The sequence below is a fragment of the Uloborus diversus genome, chromosome 5 (assembly GCF_026930045.1).
Source record: "Uloborus diversus isolate 005 chromosome 5, Udiv.v.3.1, whole genome shotgun sequence".
In the NCBI taxonomy this organism is placed as follows: Eukaryota; Metazoa; Arthropoda; class Arachnida; order Araneae; family Uloboridae; genus Uloborus; species Uloborus diversus.
In genome coordinates this window covers 16,737,193-16,757,920 of record NC_072735.1, presented here as the reverse complement: position 1 = coordinate 16,757,920, position 20,728 = coordinate 16,737,193, and the positions used below count along the sequence as shown (strand labels likewise).

The window sequence follows — 20,728 nt, the reverse complement described above, 5'->3', positions numbered from 1 at the left end:
TTGGGAAGGTATTTAATTTTCAGAGAAATTTAGTGCCAAATACTGGACTCGGTCGTTTACATGGACGGATTCAAGGGAGGTGCGATGGGGGTGATCGCCCCTTGAGAAATTTGGTGCCAAAGCTGCACTCTTTAGTGCCAAATAACTGGACTCAGTCGTTTACTTGGACGGATACAAGGGAGGGGCGATGGGGGTGACCGTCCCTTGAGGAATCCTGCAACAGTAATTTTTCCGAATTAAAGTCCTAAAATGCAGTTGAAGGCAATCTTTGATGATGCTGAGAAAAAAGAATCGGATTCAAATATTTCTGAATTGAAGATTCAAAAAGTAGTTTTAGACGATTTTTGCCAATGTTAGAAAGGGGTTTCAAAACATTCTCCCGGAATTATTGCGAAATTGATGTTCTAAAATGCAATTTTAGAATAGCTCTTTCAACAGTAATGGAAAGGAATAACTTCAAAGACCCCCCTTGGTTAAATTTCTATGTTTTAGCTGTTTTGGATTTAAATGCTATTGCAGCAAACAAAGTTTTTAATTCAGATAATGTAACAAAAGTTAAGATTAAAAATCAACCCTCCCCCCCTTCTTTGAAAAGTTTCAGGATCTGCCCTTGCGATTGTATGATAACGATTGGCGAGACAAGACAATACGATAACAGTATAACAATTCATTTGCAGAATATCGCTCTTCTATAGTTTTCATTTTTGATGCAGTACGATAAAAAAAAAAGAAAATAATTATTCTAAACTAGAAAGTCGCCCGTCAAGGTACGACAGGTGAAAATTGCTTCTCTTCTTCTACATTTTAACAAAGCAGTTGCCTGTTTGGTGATATTTTGATAGTTGAAATTGTGTGTGTGTGTTGTATATTTTATAATTTTCATAAGTAAGGTATGAATTAAAAGGTGTTTTCCAGCACTTTTGGCAGAAAATAAAGAGACAATTCACTTTGGTTGTTTTGTTGACAAATTGATTCATTCTGTTTTTTAGTATGTATTGTTTCAATCCATGCCATACCAAAAATTAGAGTATATAATCGGCACACAGAGAAAGTTAAATTACATATTTTTTTCACTTTTCTCACTTTAAACTTTTTATAACTTAATTCTGCATTGTATTTTGACCATTTTTCCAGTTGAAAGTATTCATCTAGAAATAACAGATGCAAAAAATAGAGGTCTTGTTGGATAAGCAGGGATACGCTGCACATATATACAGTGTAACCCCGATTTTACGGTGTTGATTTCATATGTTACCTCGCTTCCGATGTCATTTTCTGCTGGCTCTTGAAAAAGGCTATACTGGTGACGTTACAATATTCCATGTATTACCCTTTTTTAGAAAGTTCACTTAGTACGTTTTTCTACAAACAGATTAGAATAATTTTTCACCTACAAGATTTTTTTTCTTATTTGTTCAAAATACATTTATTCTATATTGTTGGAAACTGCTCTGAAATTCTTTTTGTTCTCTCTAATTGTCTTTTGTTAGTGAGAGGAATTTCCTTCGATCTTCCAATCTTTCTTCATGATAATTGAGCTGCTGACAGACTTCTTGAAAAATTTCCAGATGTTGATGACACATGTATCATCCCATCACATTGCAAATTCCTTGAGTATCAGGTTTATTGCCTGCTTTTGATGATAATGATGGAGGCAAGAAAGAAATAATCAAGAGGGTTGAGCTGATCAAGCAATTCTAACATATTAACTCTAAAACTTTTTATTTGTAAATGCACACTAGAAAGTAAATTTGCAAAAAAAGTTATTACAGATTGCGCTGTAAATGAAACTATCTGGAAACAAAAAACATGTAACAATTACACATTTTCCCCCACTACAGTCAAGTTTTGAACACTGCTTAAATTTCTAAATGGCCCCGATTTTACGTTTTTCCCCTTAGAATGTTTTTTACTACTGGTCCAACAGAAAACTTAACATCAGGGTTTTCACTGCAGTAAATTGCTGTGTGTGCATGTGTAGATATAGTAATATTCCAGGGTTGGTCATTTTGCCAAGAAAAATGTATTTTTGCCGGCACAATGGAGAAAAACAAGGCAAAAATGGAAAAATGGCAATAACCCAATTACAAATATAGTTATATTAAGTTATATTAGTTAAGGAATAAAAATGATGTAGGGAAGGGTGGGCCACAATGCGACAAAAAACACATATTTTTCATTTTTTATATAATGGTGAGTTCTAAAGCGCAGAACATATTTGATTATATTAAAAGTATCAAATTATAATATATTGCACTAAATTTAGCTCATTTAATGTTAGAAAAAAAAGTTATGAGGCTTTATGAATTCAGTAAGGAGTTACCCCTGTGGGCTTTGATGTCAAGTGCAGTATCCAAAGATTTCTGCACACTAGTTGCAGCTCTGCAAACATGTCCTGCAAGTACATTTGCAATAGATGTATATTTCTTAAATTCTTGTGTTGTGGAATCAAAAATTCGAAACGTGTTGTCAATTACTACCATTGCAAAACTAGTGTATTCTAATGCCAAACTGTAAGAACAAATAGGTTTTGGAAGATATATAGATTGAGATTTAAGTGATGTTTTATGTAACGAAATATGCGGTACAATTTGCCTCAATTTCTTTTAGTTTACTGTTGTATATTGATTTAAGGGGTACAATTTAAAAAATATGAAATGTTTTGTAATAATTGCTATAATAAACAAGCTAATTGCCTTTACATGGTAAGTTTTGTTAATAATATGTAAAAGACTTAAAAAATAGATATTGTGAAAACATTAACTCTTAAAGCACATTAAACATTAAAATTATTTTTAACTAGCAAACTAATGAAACTAATATTTTATCAAAGCATTTTTCATGCTCTTTATTTACATGTAGTTTTTAAAAAATGTGTCGGAAAGTTGTTAATGCAAATCCTATTTTTGCCACTTTGGAAAAAACCTATTTTTGCCGGTCGGGAAAAAAAACAAGGTTTTTTCCATGGTGTTTTCCACCTGTGGCAAAAACTCGCCAACCCTGGACCCTGGGCACTTTGGTCGAATACCTAGTTCTTATGGCAAGGCTATATGGTCTATCTGGCAAGAACTGAGTTACCGAGTGCTAAGTGGGTGTTTAAAACAATGGCAGACTGACACTTGTGAAAGATTGTGCACTTATTAAAACTGCAATATGAATCGGATGCATATAATCATATTTTAAATTTGTGCTCAGTTTTGAATTTAATATAGGCCCTTTAAGGATTCAAAAATTAGTTTCAGTAGTGAAATCATTTTTACATTAAATGCGAAAATTATGTAACAGTTATCCTAGTAACGTTTATTTACTCTGTATAAAATTAAAACTAATATATCAGTCTTTTATACCGTATTAGGCCGCATTATCCGGCATGCTGTCAAATTTCAGGGGTTACCAGATTTTCAATAACACTTGCCTGGTCCTTTCCGCCATGCCGGAAAAATCAAGGTTAGGAAAAAAATTAATGCTATAAAAATATATGTTCATTTTAAAAATGAATATAAGGTCTATACATATCTTAGTAGTGTTAATAAACAGTTCAATTTTGTAAACATCTTTACTAACAATGCCATTTGTTATTTTAACAAGAAAAATATTGTTTAATAACGAATAATTTTATAAAAACTAAATTAAAACTAAGTATACAAACATTTAAGCAGTAAGTTACCGCCCCTAAACACCAGTGCTAAAGAATTAGTTATCCAATAAATGAAAATTAAACTTACCTCCCAAAAAGAGAACCTAATGTAATTTATTTTAAAAAAATTATGAACAGATCGCAGTAACGATAATTGCTTCTTAATTGATTACTTTATTGGCATGTAATGAAATCCATTAATAATGACCTAGCATAAATAGCAAGCACATATTATATGCAATACACTTTTTTTTTTGAAGGAAGGTTCTTTTTGGGATTTATTTATTTTTTCCTTACACTGGTTTGCTTTCTGATTGAAACTGAATGGGGAAATTTACTTTTGTTTTGTTGCAAAATAAACCTCAAGTTATCCGGCATGACGGAAAATTCGAATTTCCTGGCATGCTGGTCAATCCTGCTTTTCCCGGCATGCCGGATAATGCAGGGTAATACGGTAGTTCTTTGTGATATCAGAAATCTGTCAGTCACACATGAGTTTTGCTTGTAGTATAAATCCATTGAATAATGGAAAAGCTTCATATTTTCTAATTTTACCATATTTTCTTTAATAAGAAGTACTTACATGGAAAAAATAATGAAAATGAGTTTGCAAAAATTTAAAGATTGGTATAAGTTATTGACTTATGAGATCCCCCTCCCCCTTCTAAATGTGATTGGTACAAAGCACACAAATGTGTAATACATTTTACTGGGTTAAAAAAATTTTATTTATGGGAATAATGACGAATGCATTGCTAACTTTTATTTAGCAATAATTTGTATTTTACGTATAGAGCTTTATTAACATTAGAGGTATATTTCATGAATCGAACAGCAGTAAATGATTTCATTTTATAAACTATATTTGATTACATATGTGTAATCATTTGACATTATTTGTCTTCATAGATACTTTTAATATTTAATTTTCTTACCAACTTGGTGTTGGTCAAAAACCTAGTATATACTGAGTACTTGGTATAGCTCTGAATAAATATATATGAATCTAAATGCATGTACAATTTTTCTTTTCAGGTATTTGTTACTTCAGAATGTCCTTTCAACACACTTGCGGAATTAGTTCATCATCATTCAATTCATACTGATGGATTAATAACTGTTTTGTTGTACCCTGCCCCAAAGAGAAATAAACCAACTGTTTTTGCTTTAAGTCCTGAGCCAGATGAATGGGAAATCGAACGAACTGATATTGTTATGAAGCATCGACTTGGTGGTGGACAGTATGGCGATGTGTATGAAGCCATTTGGAAACGATATAATATGACTGTTGCTGTGAAGACATTGAAAGTAAGATATTATCTTTACATATCATTGTTTATGCTTTGAAATGAAAAATTTTAAATGAAAACACAAAAATTTTTATGTACAGCTCATTATTTGCAGATCTCGGAACTAATCACCTTTGGTTTTTAAATCAGATTATATGGGCAGGTGACTAAGAAAAAGGGTGCGTTGTTGTAGATAAACGAAGGAAACTTGTTTTCAAATTTTCTAACTAGAAATCTGCAATGTTTCTATCTACACTCACACATGATAAATTTTTCATTGTTACTTGGATGTTTTACTTGAAGTGTTATAAGATATTTTTTGTAAAATATGAGTATGCTTTGCACTATATTTACATTTATCTTTAAAAATTATGTGAGTAATGCCCATTTTGTTATCAAATTGATTTTAGGAGGATACCATGGCTTTAAAAGATTTTCTAGAAGAAGCTTCCATTATGAAAGAAATGAAACACCCTAATCTAGTCCAACTTTTAGGTAAATATCAACGTTATATTTTAGCATTATGTAAATGTTTATATGTTTCAAAACAAAAAGAAGAAATTCATTTAGTTACACACATGTACCATTAAGCAAGGTAAAAAAAAAATCTCATTCAGCAGGGGGGGGGGGCATTCAGTTGAGTTGTTCCATGTCTGCTAAAAATTGTATTACAATGGAATCCTGAAATTTTTTGAGCATGATATACGTTTTTTTGTTAATACATTGTAGTATATTTGAGTTTGAGTTCATTAGCTGTTGTGTAATGCACATTCTGAAAAAAAAAAAAATTAAAATACATTTTTAAATGTTACAATCTAAGTCATTCAGTAATACAATTAAAGTTTTTAACTTTATTTCCCATTTTTCATGTAAAAAACTCTCACTCTGCTTCAAAGGGCAGTTTTGAAAAACCCATTTTTTTCTTTCTAAAAAATTTTTCTCCTCTACTTGAGTACAATTGGTGAATTTTTTAATTATGTTATTTTTAGCAACTTATTGGTTAAAATAAGGTTTGATATTTATATAAAAATACAACAACCATAAGCTTATTTTAACACACCTATTTCTCAACTCAGAAAATTTGTGGAAGGGAGAGTCAAATGATATGGCAAAGGGCCAGAAAATAAATGTGGAGGCTGAAAAATTATAGTTATTTTACTGATTGAGATTATTTCACGTTGACAGGTATGCATTATATTTTAGCAAACTAATTCAATTTATTTTCTAGGTGTTTGTACAAGAGAACCTCCTTTTTATATTATAACTGAATTTATGCAGCATGGAAATCTTTTGGATTTTCTGCGCAGTACAACACGTGATAGTATAAATGCAATAATATTGATGCACATGGCAACTCAAATATCCTCTGCTATGTCCTACTTGGAATCAAGGTGCTTCATTCATAGGTATGTACTATTTGGCTTTGCATGCAAAAAATTACTCCTTGCTTGCAATTTTAAAAAAACTTAGTTTTTCAAAATGATACAGGACGTAAAACAGCTTTTGTATAATTTTAATTAATTCTTGCTTGTCATAATAAAAATTAACTAATCATTTTAATCATGTTGGGAAAAAAAATTTACTCTCCCTAGAAGTGTGATTCCAAATAGTATGAGTCTTTTTATAAAACTAGTGGTACATTGAAACCTCCGAATAGCGGACCGAATTCCGTCCCTCATTTTCCACACAAATAAATTTGTTATTACATATCCAATACAAACTAGCAAATTTTTGGGACGTTTTGGCGCAGTTTGTTATGTTTGAGTCAGATTTTCTTTCTTTTTCTTCTGTGTGTGTACTTAATGCAGAGCTAAAGCTGGTATGACTCTTCTGTACATTGAACAAATTTTGAGTAGATTCAAAAATGGTTCAGAAGATTTAAAATTTTAAATGTTTTGACTAAGAAAGTCACAGATTTTGAATGTGATTGAAATTTGTAAGTGAAAGTCATGATGTTCTGCAAAAGTGCCCAAAAAGCATTTCTTTTCTTTCTAAAAGGGCTGCATTAGGCTATTTAGCCTTTAACAGACCTAATGCAATCTGCTGACAAGACATACAGTCTTTCATGTGCCGCCTTTAAGGCACGAATAATTTTGATGCCCAGTTTCTACCAGATGAAGGCACCTGGGTTCTCTTTGATGCAAACTTGCACTAAGGATTTAATTTTGCTGAAGGAATTCAAAGCCAAACAAACCCCCAAGGGATATTTTACATGTCGCTTAATTGGGGGGGGGGCTCTTGCCCCCCTCCCCCTCTGGAATCACTGCCACTGCCTCTTATACATTTTTTAAACACTATCTCATTTAGATTTCTTCCCCCTTGTAGCTGTAAAATGTAAACAAAGCTTCAATATGCATTCCATTTGCAGAGACTTAGCAGCTAGAAACTGCCTCGTAGGTGATGGTCATCTTGTAAAGGTTGCTGATTTTGGATTAGCACGACTGATGAGAGATGACACTTACACTGCTCATGCTGGTGCTAAATTTCCTATTAAATGGACAGCCCCTGAAGGGTTAGCTTATAACAAATTTTCTACGAAATCAGATGTTTGGGGTAAGTATAATAACAAATGTTTATTTTTATTTTATTCATTTAATAATTATAACAAACAGTTTTGAAATATTATAAGTAATCATTAAAGTATCAGACATTCCATACTACTCTTTAAAAACCAAAATTTAAGATTTAAAAGTTAAAAACTTGGATTGCACATGTGTTTCTACTTTTTGTAAAGATGAAAGTCTGAATATCTGGATGTCTGTGACGCTCATCACACCTAAACTGTTAGGCCAATTTTCATGTAATTTGGCACACAATTAGTGTGCAGAATGAGGGTTTGCACCTCGAAGAAATTTTTCAAAAATTGGATTTTTTTATTTTTTTATTCCAATTTTAAGCCCATTTTTCATATAAATTTGATAATATGGGGGAGAAGTATTTCATTCTGATTTTTTTAAGTTTTAGGTCATTCAAAAGCTTGGAATTTTCTGCATAAAAAGAAGTTTGTACCAAGTTAAGGAGAGCTGTAGGAATCATTTAAAGAAAACCAACATTCAAGGCTTATCTTCAGCAAGCCAAACAATTTTAAATCATTAAGCCTGTGAATAAAATCAAAAATTAATGATAAATGGAAATTATTTTCTGAGCAAAATCAAATTTGTGTGTTACCATGATTACGTCTTTTACTCCCTTTGATTGTTTCAATGATGATTGATTTTTTTTAACACATTTTTAAAAACGTGCTCGTTTTGACAATAAATCCTTATTTTATTGAAAAGGATTTAAATTAAAATATTTTAACTGTTAAGAAAAAGTCGTCTGCTTTTATCTTCGAAGATTTTATGGAATTATGTTGAGTAAATTATTTAAATATTGCTATTACAATGTTCTTTTGATAGTATTTAATTTTGGAAAAATGTGTTAGTTTGCATTCTAAGCAAGGAAGGGAAACTTCTTTCCTCTTTTAAAATATTTCTAAGACATTTTTTGTTTTCTGTTAAGCTACATGCTAAGTTTTCAAACCTGCCAAATATATAAAGAGATCTTGAGGGGGAAAAAATAAATAAAAATAACACATAGTAAATGTAACTGAAAGTATACAGGCAAACCAAATGACTTTTTAATATTTTACTACGGGAAAGCCATGCGTGTACCCCTAGTATTTAAAATTAAAAAACAGTTACAAAGCATAAAAAGTTAAGTTCTGATACAATGCTTCTGTCAGTTTAGAGTGTAGTTTGGCTTTCTTTTGAGTTTCATAGTATATGGAATTGTAAAGAATAGGTACATACAGGAATGGAATTTTAAATTTAACTGCATGTTAGTTGCATAGAGCTCGGAACTTGCCATTTCCTGTGGCACTTATTTCAACACGCATGCCCATTTTCATTAAGTATTTTTTCCCATCATGATCTCCAGCTCATAATCGCAATGGTTTTTTTTAATCAGTATAATTTTTTTTTTACTTTAGTTGTAAAATCGCAATGGCATCAAATGTTTTTTATCACATGCACTCAAGAAATACTTGAAAATACCGTTAAAAGTACCAAAAATTCTGAGCAATTGAAGTTCATCTATGTTGAGCTTCTATGAATAATTTTTATGTAGTGCATTGGATTAAAAATAAGCTCTTTGGAAAATTTTTATTTCATAGTTTATTTTATTAGTAATAAATGTAATGTTTAATGATGGTGTGTGTAGCAGTGTGAGTATGGTTTGAATAAATAAATGGACTTTAAAGTAGTTCTTGTGAATATTTTCATCTTTGTATAAATTCATGATTTTACTTTTCTTTTTTCCCTTCTATTAATCTGCAATGCATACCTGTTTGTATGTTATTAATTGGAGAGTTTTTTATTTTTTTAGTTTAGTTTCCTAATTTCTTCCAGAATATGTTTGCATTCTTTTTTTTTAAATTTCAGAAAAATACTTAAAATCAAAGTCATTATCATTAAATGCTTTTAGTTTACTAGATCATTTCATTTTTTAATTCATTTAATGCTTTAGGTTGTGTTTTTTTTTTACCCTTCAATACATACATACATCACCTTTTGCAAAAAAATGCTTACAAAAATTATCATTGAAAAATATAAAACACTAATTGTTTTTTTTTTATTGTTTTTTATTTATTTATTTATTTTTTTTTTTTTTTTTTTTGTAAATCAAATTAAAAACTCCAGATGAACTATTCTTCTGAAAAATGGAAAGCTTCAGTTTTTATAAAAAGTGAACATAGCCCTTTTAAATTCCATTGTACCCTTAAAGACCAATAAGATTTTTTTAATAAAATCTTTTTTATTCCACTTTTTATTAATACACATTTTACTTGATTTCAGCATTTGGAATCCTTTTGTGGGAGATTGCAACATATGGTATGTCCCCGTATCCAGGAGTGGAGTTGACTGATGTCTACCATATGTTAGAATCTGGTTATCGAATGGAATGTCCATCTGGTTGTCCTTCCCGCATTTATGAACTTATGAAAGATTGTAAGGATATTTAAAGTAACATTGGACTGAATACCTCTTAAAAACTTAAAAGATATTTTTTTTTCTTTAATGATAATTATATCTGCCTCTGTTCACTCTTAATTAGTTTTATAAATTTAATTTGTCCCCTAATAATACAGTTAACGTTCACTTTTATGAACCGCTATTTCTCGAACACTCACAATTTGAGGAACAGCTTACTAACCCCCCAAAATGTCTTTCATTGGAACATTAGATTTTATGAACTTGCAGTTTATGAACACTTTTGGTGAAGGCTCGTACGGGTCATGGAAATCCTGAAAAGTCATGGAAAAATGATAAACAAATTTCAGACCTGGAAAAGTCATGGAAAAATGTCTTGGGCAGCAATAAAGTAACAGCAGCTAAAAGAGCATTAGAAATTTTGAGTGATTTAACAATAGTGCATGTAAAAGCTGTTAATACTCGAAAACTGAACAATCCCGTAAACAAATCTGAGTTTAGGAATCCTATTGCTTCTGCTTCTGTTCCAGCGGCCTGTCTTTTTTTGTAATGTGATTTTATTACTGGGACATCACTAATTTTGTAATTCAACATTATTTTCAGCACTTCTTACATGTTATATTGTGTAGTAGTAGACTTGCATGTTCTTGATTTTCCTACACCCATTCAAAAAATGTAATTCAATTATTCAATTACATCCGAGTTTATTTCAACCACTTGTAAAAAAAACATTAAATTTATCAGAGTTTATCTTAATTAATTGAAAGCTTTAGAAAGTAAGGACTTTAGTCATAGAAATAGGAGGATTCCAATAGTCAAACAGTGATGCCTAACATACAGATCGCAAAACTGATCCCATGTGGCCAGCTGAAGTATCCGATTCAGAAAAATGGATTTATTGACAAACATGGCTTTACTTCAATGAACAAAAATAGTACTGTCAAGTTATATGGATGATTAAAAGCATTGTTGATACCAAAGGGCAATATTTTTATGAAGTAATTTTATTATTGAAAACTTAGTAATGACTCTTTCAAACTTTGTCCCATTCATTACTATTCTCCTATAAGTATGAACCTTGTTTGGTCATTTAAACGGTTAATAAAATTGTGTAGCAAAAGTAAATAAATGTAGAACATAGCATTTGCTATTTAAAAAAAGGGGGGAGGAGAGTAGCGTATTAAATTGAGCAATAAATTTTGTTTATTTATTTATTTTTCTTCAAATATTAAATTAGAAAATTAGTTGTGATCTCTAATTTTTAGGATTGAAATTGAAGTAAAATTGAAGGATTTTGTCAAAAAAAAGGCAAAATATGATGAAACTTTTGATTTTGATTGATGATCTTAATTTTATGCTATGTGACTACTAACAGCTGCATTTACTCTCATTTAAATATTCACTCCCTACTTTTGAGACAATAAGACACTAGGAGTATTTTATTTTATCTTTCTGAAAATATTTTCATGTTTAAAATGTGAATGCTTTCTTTAGTCAATCAAATTGTGTGTGTATTTTTTAACAGAAATTATTCATAAGCTAAGTTTTGTGAGGAAAACTGGATGTTTATTAACTTAGGTTTTTATTTTATAAAGGTTTTTATATTATGACTGTTCTAACATATTTATTTTTAAGGTTGGCTGTGGGAACCTAATGAAAGACCAACATTTAAAGATATTCATGAAATTTTAGAAAATATGTTTCATAATTCTAATATCATTGAAGGTAAGTAGTTTTAAGATTTGAATTCTATCAGTTTACCTTAATAAAAGTATTGCTAATTACACATTCTAAAATTAAATTTTATCATAATTTATGACAATTATTACTAGTTCATACTTCATATGTTTTTTCAGCAAACTCTCATTCACCCCTAAGGGTTTTTGACGAATTTTTGAAAGGTAAAACCAGTATTATATACCCTTGGCACGTCAAAAACTACTTTCTGATTTCAAAAAACCAAATGCACCTTGTAAACCTGATTCTTCAATAATCTGCTCCTTTTTTTTTTTTTTTTTTTTCCTCCAAAGGCTTTATTTTAGCCTATTAAAAAAACTAAGATTTTACTTCAATACATTTTTCTATGTTGTTTTTCTGCACTCATTTGAAAGTTAATGCATTTGTGTGTTGGGAGTTACTTTAAATTCAATAATTCAGGTGATTATGCTTAATAGTTTTTTTTTAAAGAATATATATTCTGCTCATCATTGGTATTAATACACAAGTACACAGTTGAGTCTAATGAATTTATGTTTTGAAACATACATTAACTGAGCAAAACTGCTAATTGAAATAAATCAGCACAATTATTTCATCAGCACACTGATTTATTTCTATCAGCACAATGAAATACAATATGTTTGGCTATTATATTTAATCCGGAAACACTCATGAGATATAAAACGCTTCTGGGGTATTTGCCGAAGTTGAGAGGGAACAGTTTTCTCTAACAATACTCGTATCCCTGCAGATAGGAAGGACCTCAGGGTTTTTGCAACTTTGAGCAAACTATATTTTATACGACTTCTGCACTCATTGATTTTGGCCATTGTGGTTATTGTCATTGAAAGTCATAACTTTTAGCAAAAAATGCTTAAATACAGGGAGGCATTTAGGGGAGGACAGGCAGAGTTACTGCCCCAGGGCCTCCACAACAAAATGGCCCCCACAATAAATTTTTCACAAAATATCCTAACTTTCACGGATCAGCAAATTTTAAGTTTTTTCTCCCAGACTTTTTTTTTTTTTTGTATTTCTACATAGAATGCTTGCACAAAAATAATATTATTATTGATATATCAGAAAGCCCTGATTGCAAGTATCCATTTACTATCAATTTTTTATTTGATCGAGCATTTCAGTGGTGATATATGTATATATTTTTATTCATTTAATTTGTAATTTGTACTTATGAGTCAAAGTATATGTCAGTTTTACAAAGCATGTATAAATATAATGTTCAACATCCAACCTAATAACCAATCAATATCAATACATATATGTGTTTTATTTTTATAACATTAAGTTATCAGATTTCGCTAATGATTGTAAATATCATATGAAAATAACCTTAAAAGTACATAACTTTTAAAATGAAATGTATGTTTAGATATAAATAAGAAACAGTAATTTTAAGGCTCTAAATTATAATAATAATATAAAAAATAAATAGCAGTAACTTCAGGATGTATTTACTGTTAAAGTGCAGATTGAAAATATCTGATATACCCATATATATCAAAATGTTTGGATATATATATCAAAGTTTCGGATATTTTCAAAAATATGATCTCTTTGAACCCTGATTAGGGGCCTTCACTCCTTCGTTGCCCTGGGGCCTCCACACTTCCAAATCCAGCCCTGACTTCCACTATCCACATATTTTATAATATTGTGGGCATTATGTATAAAAATCATTGTAAATATTTTTTTTTTCATAATAATTGCACTATATTTTCTGATGTTATATTATACAGTTGAGAACCTAATGTAGAAATTTACTAGTACACAATTTTCAGCAATTGTGCTAATCGAAAATATCTGATATATATATATATATATATATATATATATATATATATATATATATATATATATATATATATATATATATATAATTAAGCAAACAGAATTCCAAATATTAAACAGATTATAAATAACAAAAGATGATAAAAAGGAAAAATACAAACAGCTATTAAGTAGGAATAGATAAAGAGTAAATCCAGAGCTCATCAGCCGTGGAGGATTCATTAATTATGGTCAAAAGACCAAAATTTTAACTATAAACTAGAAGAGAATGTTTAAGCTCCAGTACATGTAATATAGAGTAGCAATGGGCAAACGCACCACTTGCTAAGCTAAAAACAATAAACTAGAGCTCAAACCTAAAACTAAAAGTTTATAGTTTGCTCTAGTTTATTGTTTTTAGCTTAGCAAGTGGTGCGTTTGCCCATTGTTACTCTATATTACATGTACTGGAGCTTAAACATTCTCTTCTAGTTTATAGTTAAAATTTTGGTCTTTTGACCATAATTAATGAATCCTCCACGGCTGATGAGCTCTGGATTCACTCTTTATCTATTCCTACTTAATAGCTGTTTGCATTTTTCCTTTTTATCATCATTTGTTATTTATAATCTGTTTAATATTTGTAATTCTGTTTGCTTAATTTTATATTTACTTGGCTTTTTAGTTTTGCTGCGTTGCGCATCTATGGGCTCTTGGTGTGGTCTTTTCAATATTTTTCACTTTTATTATTATTATATATATATATTTGATAGCAATATAAGGATTGAACAAGAACGAAAAAATCTTTTAAAAGAAGTGAAAATGAAAAAATCCAAAATCCAAAAAAATCCCTGGGGCCTCATCAGGGGGTACTCCCCAAGGGTCGGGAAAAACCATGAGATGTTTCGTGAGTGCTGCTGGCGAAATGTGCCTAAAAAAGCAGCACTAGTCCCCGACATCTGACAAAACAAGCAAGTGGGTTACTGAAAGTCCAGAATATCAGCATGACATGAAATACAAACATTGAACTTTTTAAAACGAAAAATACAAGTTTTATCTAAAGAAAATTATCATAGAGCAGCCTGTGGCAAACTACCAGTATCATAGAGCAGCCTGTGGCGCCTATTGAACTGAGTAGTGAAGTTCATTTTGGTTGACTTGTCCAGATCAGTGGTTGGAAAAACTACTTTCTTTTTGTAGCGAACTACAACTACAACTACTTTATTACAAATGTAGTTAACTACAACTACAACTACGTTTTTCAAAATGTAGCAACTACAAGCTACTTTTGAAAAGTAGTCGCTACTTCGCTACTTTTAAACAAATAAATAAAGAGCATACACATACACACCGTTTGAAGATTGCACAAAAAAATTAGAAAAATGGTTTAGATTAATAAATTTGTTCACTTGAACATGGACTAAGAATTATTTATTGTTTCATTCCTTTACTGAGCCATTCCAAACATTTTTTTACGATTTTTACGAATATCCACTGCAAGAAAGGATTTAAAAAGTTGAAGGAAATCAACATTCAAGTTTTTAATCTTTTTCTGACAGTGAATATTTCATTCAAGAAGTGCTACTCGGCTACTTGAAAATGTAAATAGATGCAGTCATAATTTGATTACCATTTCATATAGATATACATACACTACAGTTAGACCAAAAGTATGGGGATACTTTTAAAAATTTACATTTTTACGGATATATGGAGAAATAAAAGACCAACTTCTCTGTAATTTATTTCACAAAAAACGTGTACTCCAACTGTCGTTTTCCAATAAAAGCTAAGTCCACTATTCATTTAGGTGACCAGCAACAAGTTGAGGGAACAAAAAAAAGTTTTTAATTATTTTTCATTGTAAATAAGTGGGAATAAGCTATAAATTTCAGAAATAAGTTTTAAAACTATCAAAAATTTATTTTTACATTTTCTTGAAAGTATCTCCCACGGAGATACAAGCATTTTTTTCAAAAATGCAAAATTGTTCTTGAAAGTTTTTGGCTCTCATAACGCAGAGTTTTTAGTCAAACGTTACTTAATTTTCAGAATATTTGACAGCATATTAGAGAAATAAAAGAATAAAATTTGAGGTTGAAATATTGAAAATTTAATGAAATATGAACATTTAAAGCAATTAATCACGTTCGAGCATGCGCAGTGAACGTTTAATTCACTGCGCATGCGCGAAAGATAGAAATTTATAACTTTCATAACTCAAAGCTTAGATGTATCCTACAGCTCATAAAAAAATCCACCTCAATATCTTTAAAATTCAAAAAGTTATCAGCAATCTAATGAGCCGAATTTCTATAATTCTTGGGTAGGCGATGAAAGGTAAGGGGTCGTTTGCAAACTGGCAACACTTTCCTGTTATCGTTGCAGAGTTATTTATGATCAGAATGGATTATTTGCGAACGTTCCCTCACGATTCGTCGTCTAGCTAAGAAATATTAAAATTCGGCTCATTAGATCGCTGATAACTTTTTACATTTTAAAGATACCACGGTAGGATTTTTTTTACAAGTTGTAGAATGTATTTGGGCTTCCAATTATGAAAGTTATAAATTGCTATCTTTCGCGCATGCGAAGTGAAAAATAAATTGGTTTTAACTTTTCATATTTCAGAAAATTTCCAATATTTTAACTTCAAATTGTATGCTATGTTTCTCTAATATGCTGTCAAGTGACGACACGAGAAATGGCTAAATAGCGAGCTTTACTCGAATAACGAATTTTGGAGCTAACGCGAATTCCTCACCTCGTAACACGAAAATTTTGGGAAGGAAATCGCAAGGCGTAGGTATCACCTTATCACCTTCTTTTATTGGGTACTAAATATTAGTTTCGTGATTGGACTTTCCTTTCAGCATCACTGAAAAAGTACCCCACATTGTACTAGTCGAAACATCGCTTTGTTAATTTACAAATCGCCTCTCAGCATATTTTTCATTCTAATTATGAAGTTGATGAAACATTATTTCACATAAGCGGGCTGTTAATCTAAAATTTGAAGAGGAATAATAGAAAGTTCCTGACAACTAAAGAAATTAAAAGATTTTCGATATTCTTGAATAAGTAAAAAGTGCGTCGAATATAATTACTGTATATACTATATAGTACTACTGTAGTGCTGCATTTTATTATTGCACATACTATACGTACCATACTGTTTCATTTTATGCCATTCTCTCCCATTGATTTTGTATACCCTAACCATATTTTTATCTAATAACAGTTTCTTTTTAAATACAGTAAAATGTCAGTTCTCTACGTTTAAATTTGGAAAAATGAATTTAAGCAATGGGCTAAAATAGTTTTAGGGGTGTTTACAAATGTCTAAAATTATTGGTAAGTTCATTAAAAAAAATCGTATAGATTCTCTTTTCCTTAACGCGAAATGTCAACCTACGTCTTGGAACTCATCCCTCACGTAAGTATCGATAGTAAATGCGGATGACATTCATATATTTTAGCTAAACGGGCAAATTTTGCTTGAAACGGAAGCATTTCCGATATCATACATTTTTATTACACTGTAATATTAATTGTTAGCCGGCCAAAAAGGCAGTTCAATGTCATCCTCTTCTATAACATTTACAGTAGCTTCCATATTAGGAGGATATTGACACAATAATCTTATTGACATCTAAAATGTTTATCCACGGGACATTCTCTGCTGACAGAAAACACAAACGTGATGCTATTTGGTAGTTATTATTCTTTTCTTTCTAAGCCATGCTGCTCGTATTTTTCAGAGTCTTACGAATCTGATTGATGCAAGTTTTACTCGCGTAAGACTTGCAGCAGTCAGATTGTTTGAAACGTCGGTTTTTTGTTTTTTTTTTTGAAACTTTATTCAAAAGTAGTTTTCAAAAATCGCTACAAACTACTTTTTTTTTGTAGCAAACTACTCGCTACTCTACTTTTTTTCAAAAGTAGTGCGCTACACTACAAACTACTAAAAAATGTAGCTACTACAGTAGCGTCGCTACTTGTAGCGCGCTACTTCCAACCACTGGTCCAGATTGTAAATACAATATATGATAGTGTTTATATATATATATATATATATATATATATATTCAGATATATATCAAAGTATCGGATATTTTCGAAAATATGATCTTTTCGAACCTTGATTAGGGGCCTCCACTCCTTCGTTGCCCCGGGGCCTCCACACTTCCAAATCCGGCCCTGCTTAAATATCATGGAAACTGAAAATTGATCATGAATTTTGAATTCTAAAGCATACATAAGTTCCAAATTTTGCAGATTAGACATAAAAGTTACTTATTTTACTTGTTTTTTTCTCTGCTATGTATAAATTCTTTTTATATTTTTTAAATTTTTTTTGTTATTTTATTGCATCTGCGTCTATGAAGCTCGCTCATTTGTGGATAGGTTGGTGGTGCTTGGGAAGATGGCAGTTTTAGGAAACATGATATACATAATAAAATATGATGTTTTAAATTGTTTGCATTTGAAAATCTTAATTTACCAACTTAGCAAATATGAATATGAAGTTATGAAGCAATTTTTCAAGCTTTTTACATTGCAGAATTGTCTATTTAAAAGGAAAAAACCAAGGAAGATACATAGCTTGCAAGAGAGGTCAGTGCTGAGTATGAAAAATAAGAGCAAAGCAAATCATTACTGATCTCCTTTTATCTGTTTTAACTTTGAGATTGATCGTTCTGCTCTAGTAATGATTGAAGTTCAATCAAAATAATTATTAAAACTATGGTGAAGTTTGGTACTACATGATTAAAGTTGTTTTTGTACAAGTATTTTAAAGCTTAAAAATATGACCTAGTTGTCTTGAGAAATTTTCACTTATTCTTCCTTGTTAATCACCCCCATAATTTTGACATCTTCAAACTACTGATAGCCGTAGAAAGCTTTCCGAAAATAATAAGCAGCACTATTCCTAAAACTGAACACTGTGGAACAATGCATAAAATATCAGTCCACTGAGAATGATCAGCCCTATTGCCAACTAGTCAGTCATTTCTCTATCATTTGCCTGTTAACAGTAGCAAAAACCAACTTTTTTCCCTTAAAAATGTATGTCATAAGAAATTTATTCTATTGCCTCGAAACAGTTGGCTGTTAAGAAGAAAGTAACAGCAGAGCTCTTAATTAACCAAAATAAATTATACACATATTTATTTCAGTTGTAAAATTCCTTTTCAATTTGCATCACTTTTATCATCAGAATTATTTAGTCTTCTTTTTGGTGCTTAAATTGTTAATGTATTTAAATTCAAAAAAAAAAGATAATACTAATAGTAATAAATAAATACATTAACTGCTTCAGATCCTTTTTTTAATACTATTAAAAACCTTAAATTCAATAAGAAATTTATTTGACACTTATCTATATTTGCTGACAGTATATTCTTTCCTTTTATTAATTATTCCTTTAGCTGTACTTATTCAGAGTTCATACGAGTCCTTACAAGTACTTACAAGTCCTTACTTTTATATTTTGCCTTATAAGTGATTACAAGTCCTTATTTTAATGCCCCAAGTCCTTATTTTTACTCTGCCATTATTTTAAAAAATCAGATTTTCATTTTTCTAATAGATCACTTGCGACTTGCTTCATCACCCAAACTGTGGAGGGCAAGCAGCAGTATTTTAACAAATTTAATTGCCTTGGCAATCTCTTCAAAGCAAGATTACAGTTGTTGGTGGAAAGTCAAGTGGTAGCAAGTGCTCTGTTTCAACTTGGCAGCAGCTTTATTAATCCCACACCTCATTTAGGGGGCGGGGGGATATTACAGAAGAGGGGAGGGGACGAATGCAGCCCCATCTTGGCTCCCGCTCTAGGAATCCACATCCATCAGGGCAACAGCCAAATCCAATATTATTGGTCTATCTTAAACAACTGATATGAAAACTGAACTGCAATCGCTGATTGCTGCTGACACATTTCTCAGCATGTAATTAATGAATTTATCAAATTATCTGGGTCAGTTAATGACATACAAATAACCAAAGAAAGGAGGACAGTTGCTACATCCGCTAGAGCAAAATACACCCAGTATTTGTAAAATGAAAAATCTAAGGAAAAGAATGAAACAAAACAAGATAAATGTAAATCATTAGAAGAAGAAGTAAGTTTTTTAAAAAAGAAGAAAATTTTTCTCCAAAAAGAAAAGGAAACCAATGCAAAAGCATTGGTTTGATGGCAAAAGCATATCATTTGGCAGATGAGGCTGAAAAATCAAAGGACATTAACTTGTTCATTCAATAGCATGAACTAAGGAAAACACTAACCGAAAAAGAAATAGAAATGAATTCCTTGGATGTAAAATTAAAGGAAACAAGTTTGGAATTAAAATACTTCTACTTACGTTGTTTGGTCTGACTTAACTATATTTAATTTGATTGTTAGTTTTTGTTTTTTCCCCTCTATCATTTTATTATGTGACATTTTTAGGAATTTTTGTTTTTATTATTTTTATTGTTTCTTTTATGTTCTAAATTATTCATTATCCTCTAATAAACTGAATTTGAAATTGTGTGTGCCAATTTAATTAATTCTATTCAGAGGTCCTTATTTTTTGGATTTTTTTGGTCCTTTTGTTTTAAAGAAACGTGTACAAACCCTGTTATTTATTTTATTTATTATATTTTTAAGAATGTTTGGAAAGAAATTTATTTTAATGGATATAAAATTGATTTCCTTTTTAGAGGTTGAAAAACAACTGGAAAAAAAGTTACCATCTGGGTTGGGTAAATCAGGAAGTATATCATCATCAAAATCTCATACATTCAATGAAAAGTCTTGCCAAAATATTGGATCTGAGCTTGGTAAGATTAAAATTTACTTTGATTACTTTCAGATTAAGAAATGTATTTTATTTCATAATATTTCTGATATGAAGGTCAGTGTTACTGTCACAACCCTCCCTTCACTCATAACTGTCTCAGAATTGTATAGCGGCGAAAGGCGAAATGTTCAATTAGAAGTGGGGTGGAATTAAAGAGGCAAAGCAGTTTATCTATTGTTTAAGTAGATTTTTACTTAACAAAAGGCAGGGGCACATAATGTAGAATATTGTGTATATCAGGTTCATTTGGACATTTAAAAGATAAAGTTATTAAGGGAAGATGGTAGATGGAGACCTACTCACCACGCATCCCGACTTCAGGTAGTAGTACGCCTGTTAAAACCTAGATTATTCCTAAAGCCTGCTACCGATTACAAGTAGCATAAACTTTGACCCTGATTTTGTTACCATGCTTTGATTATTTGATTTTGAGGTCCAGGTATCAACAGTAAGAACTAATCTTATCATTCCGAATTACGA

General features: G+C 30.7%; 1 protein-coding gene across 1 annotated transcript in view; it reads left to right on the top strand.

Annotated features, from left to right (window-relative positions):
- Positions 1–20,728, top strand: part of LOC129222372 (tyrosine-protein kinase Abl-like) — a 40,043-nt gene that overhangs the window by 13,963 nt on the left and 5,352 nt on the right. The window contains exons 4-10 of the mRNA XM_054856868.1: positions 4,673–4,945; positions 5,337–5,421; positions 6,155–6,332; positions 7,295–7,479; positions 9,762–9,914; positions 11,532–11,621; positions 20,109–20,228. Coding sequence (XP_054712843.1) covers positions 4,673–4,945; positions 5,337–5,421; positions 6,155–6,332; positions 7,295–7,479; positions 9,762–9,914; positions 11,532–11,621; positions 20,109–20,228 — 1,084 coding nt within the window. The remainder of the gene's footprint in view (positions 1–4,672; positions 4,946–5,336; positions 5,422–6,154; positions 6,333–7,294; positions 7,480–9,761; positions 9,915–11,531; positions 11,622–20,108; positions 20,229–20,728) is intronic.